The 3,165-nt window shown below is 46.5% G+C and overlaps 1 protein-coding gene across 1 annotated transcript in view; it reads left to right on the top strand.

Moving 5' to 3' along the window:
- The window catches only part of LOC122564622 (endophilin-B2-like), a 92,506-nt gene extending 90,633 nt beyond the window's left edge, over positions 1–1,873 (top strand). Inside the window, exon 13 of the mRNA XM_043719711.1 lies at positions 543–1,873. Within this exon, the coding sequence (XP_043575646.1) occupies positions 543–650 (108 nt within the window). The 3' untranslated portion in view covers positions 651–1,873. The remainder of the gene's footprint in view (positions 1–542) is intronic.
- The last annotated feature ends 1,292 nt before the right edge of the window (positions 1,874–3,165 follow it).

The raw sequence follows: 3,165 nt of genomic DNA on the forward strand, positions 1-3,165 counted from the left end.
GGAAGTGGTGGTGGCTGGTACAATTGCAACATTTAAGAGGCATTTGGATGGGTATATGAATAGGAAGGGTTTGGAGGGATATGGGCCGGGTGCTGGCTGGTGAGACTAGATTAGGTTGGGATATCTGGTCGGCATGGACCAAAGGGTCTGTTTCCATGCAGTACATCTCTATGACTCTATGACAAGGAGAGTCCTTCGTGGTAACCTCAGTTGGAATTGAACCCATGCTGTTGTTGTCACTCCGCATCACAAAGCAGCCATCCAGCCAACTGGGCTAACCAATAAAACAAATTTTAAAAAGGATGGAGGAAATATTTGGGTCAGGATGTAAATCAGAATAAGTTTTGCCCTTATTTCTATTTGTTTCTAAATTTCCAAAGGAGAAAGCTTATGTCAACATGTCACACTATAGTGCCACCTCTGGCAGGAGGCTGCATTACAGCCTCCACTAAAGAAGATAGAAAGTGAACAAGAGGTGTAAGATGTTTATGAATAGATGAATCTAACTGCGTGTTGTTTTGTCCTTCTTCAAATCTGTGTAGCTCATCACGGTGTACAGTCTACCAGGAATGGATTCTGATTGGCTGATGGGTGAAAAGGGAACTAAGAAAGGGAAGGTTCCAGTCACTTACCTGGAGCTGCTGAACTAGAGATCCCATCAGGACCTTCCATTGGAGAATTGACCCTTGCAAAAAGACCATATTAACATTTACCAGCCGTGTTCTGTTGATTCCTAATACCATGACCAACATTTTTTTTTAATTTGTTGACTTTGATTGCAGCAGGAAGCTTTAAAAGAAATTGCAATGGTTTGCAATGTTACTTTTATATTGTTTCATTTCCGCGAATTTAAACGCATCACTGATCGTGTATTTAAGTTGTGATGAAACAGTTTGGACCACGCGCTTAGCAAAAGCTGATATAAGTTAAAACCAAATGGGCACATTCCCTGGGGACAGGCTGTGAGGGGTGCTGCAGGAATACAGTTAGTTAGAGCGACTTTTGGGTAGTCTGTACACACTGAACACTCTTTCAAGGGATGAAGTAATTGTGATAAGTCACAGAATGTCACACCTCCATTCATTCACACGTTCTCCAGTATGGTTAGAAATCTGGAGCCAGAGAGAGAGAGACCAGGGAAAGGTTCAGTTTGCAGCTGTTGTGGGATACCTGGGGTCTACTCTGCACAATTGCATGTCTTTTTCTCTCTGGCAAGGTGTAATTTTAACTCCTGCAGGTAGAACTCTTCACTGAGACACCATTGAGTCTTTGTGTCCACGTTGCTGTGTGTAAGTCGCAGTGGGATAGGGCTCCTGCCTGTGGGTCACCTGGAAGGAGAAATTTGGGACGTTCCAAAATCGAGGAAGGCAGATAGCTGCTACTCACCTACACACTTCCTTTCTATTGGCCAGCCCTGCCATCCTGAAACTGTCTCAGGCACTCACCTCTTGATGACGAGAGATTTCAGGGGTTAATTGTATTTTCTTAATTCCATGCTCACCAAATCCAGAATAGGGTCAAAGCCCACTTTATTCTCAAATTCCCTTTTGTAATTTTGTTTTATTTTTGAGCTAATTGTTTCATATTAGAGGTGGGTTGCTTTGTGCAAGTTTATAGATTTGAATGCTTTTGGGAAGGATACTGGATACCTATCAAGAGTCCTCATCTCCTGCTCGTTCAGTAAACTGTTCACACTCCCTGTGTAAATGTATAGTGCTTGCAAGGTACTGGTTGTATGTTCATTCCCTGGTCTGTATTGTCTGCATTGACTGTATGAACTCCTTCAATTTGAGTGTATTTGCTGCCTGTTTCAGCTGTTCTATGCATAGTGACTGACCTTTAAAGATTAATAAAGCATTGAATTCACACTGACTCTCGCTCTCAACAATACTGGCTCCAGCACGTTGCATGTGGATGACAGCAGCTTCTCAGACTCTCACGATTCAGTCATTTCACACCAGCTGCTATCACTTCAATGGAAACCAGAGAAACCGTTCCTTCGGCCCTTTGCCAAGCAAAAACAGCCACCTAACTATTCTCTAATCCCATTTTCCAGCAGGTGGTGCATAGCCTTGGCATCACAAGTGCCCATCTAAATCCCTCTTCGATGTGAGGAGGGTTTCTGCCTCTGCCCCCACCCCCTGCTACTTTCCAGGCAGTGAGTTCCAGACTCCCACCACCTTCTGGGTGAAAGCGTTTTCTTCGTGTCTTCTCCAAACCTCCTGCCCCTCGCCTTCAATGTATGCCCCTTGGCCCCTCTACCAAGGGGAAAGGTTTCTCCTTATCTGTTTCCCTCATCATTTGATACTTGGCGGTCATGCTCCCCCCGCGCCCCCTTCAATCTCCTCTGTTCTGAGGTAAACAATTCCAGTCTGTCCAATCTCCCTGTGTAAGTGAAACCCTCCAGCCCAGGTTACAGTCTAGATGCTGTCCTCTGCACCCTCTCCAGTGCGATCACCTCCAGATCACTGCCACTTCACCATGGTTCAGGCATCACTTCATATAGACAGGAGCAAGTCCCACCATTTATTAATCTCTGATCTGATGGAGCGTTACCTACACTTTCCTGCCTCTTTCCCCCTTAACCCTGGCTTCCCTGCACAATTGAAAAAAAATCTGTCAAACTCAGCCATGAATCTATTCAGTGGCCCCCTTTCAATGATCGCTGCGGGACAGAGTCCCAAACACTGAAGACCCACCAAATGAAGAATGTTCCTGATGACCAGGGAGCCCAGAACCAGGGGCTCACAGTCCAAGGGTCGGGGGGAGGCCATTTAGGACAAAGATGAGGGGAAATGTCTTCACCCAGAGAGGGGGGAGCCTGCGGAATTCTCTGACACAGGAAGCGATTGGGGCCGAAACGTTGTTTTCAAGAAAGAGTAAGATGTAGCTCTGGTGGTTAAAGGGGTTTGGGGGAGGAGGATGGGCTTAGGGTTTCGCACTTGATGATTCCACATAGAGGAGCAGATTCAAAGGGCTGAACGGCCTACCCTTCTATGTTCCTGTGATTGCGCAGGCCTCCGGTAAGTGATGGGATATTTGGAGGTAGCGAGGGGTTTGACACGTTTGAGGATTGGGGGAGGGCAAGAGGGAAAGGGGGTTAGGAGGCCAGGGCTGAGGCCGGGAGTTTGGATCCACTGGGCACCCAGCCACACCCTGACATTC

Source organism: Chiloscyllium plagiosum, chromosome 30 (genome assembly GCF_004010195.1).
Source record: "Chiloscyllium plagiosum isolate BGI_BamShark_2017 chromosome 30, ASM401019v2, whole genome shotgun sequence".
In the NCBI taxonomy this organism is placed as follows: Eukaryota; Metazoa; Chordata; class Chondrichthyes; order Orectolobiformes; family Hemiscylliidae; genus Chiloscyllium; species Chiloscyllium plagiosum.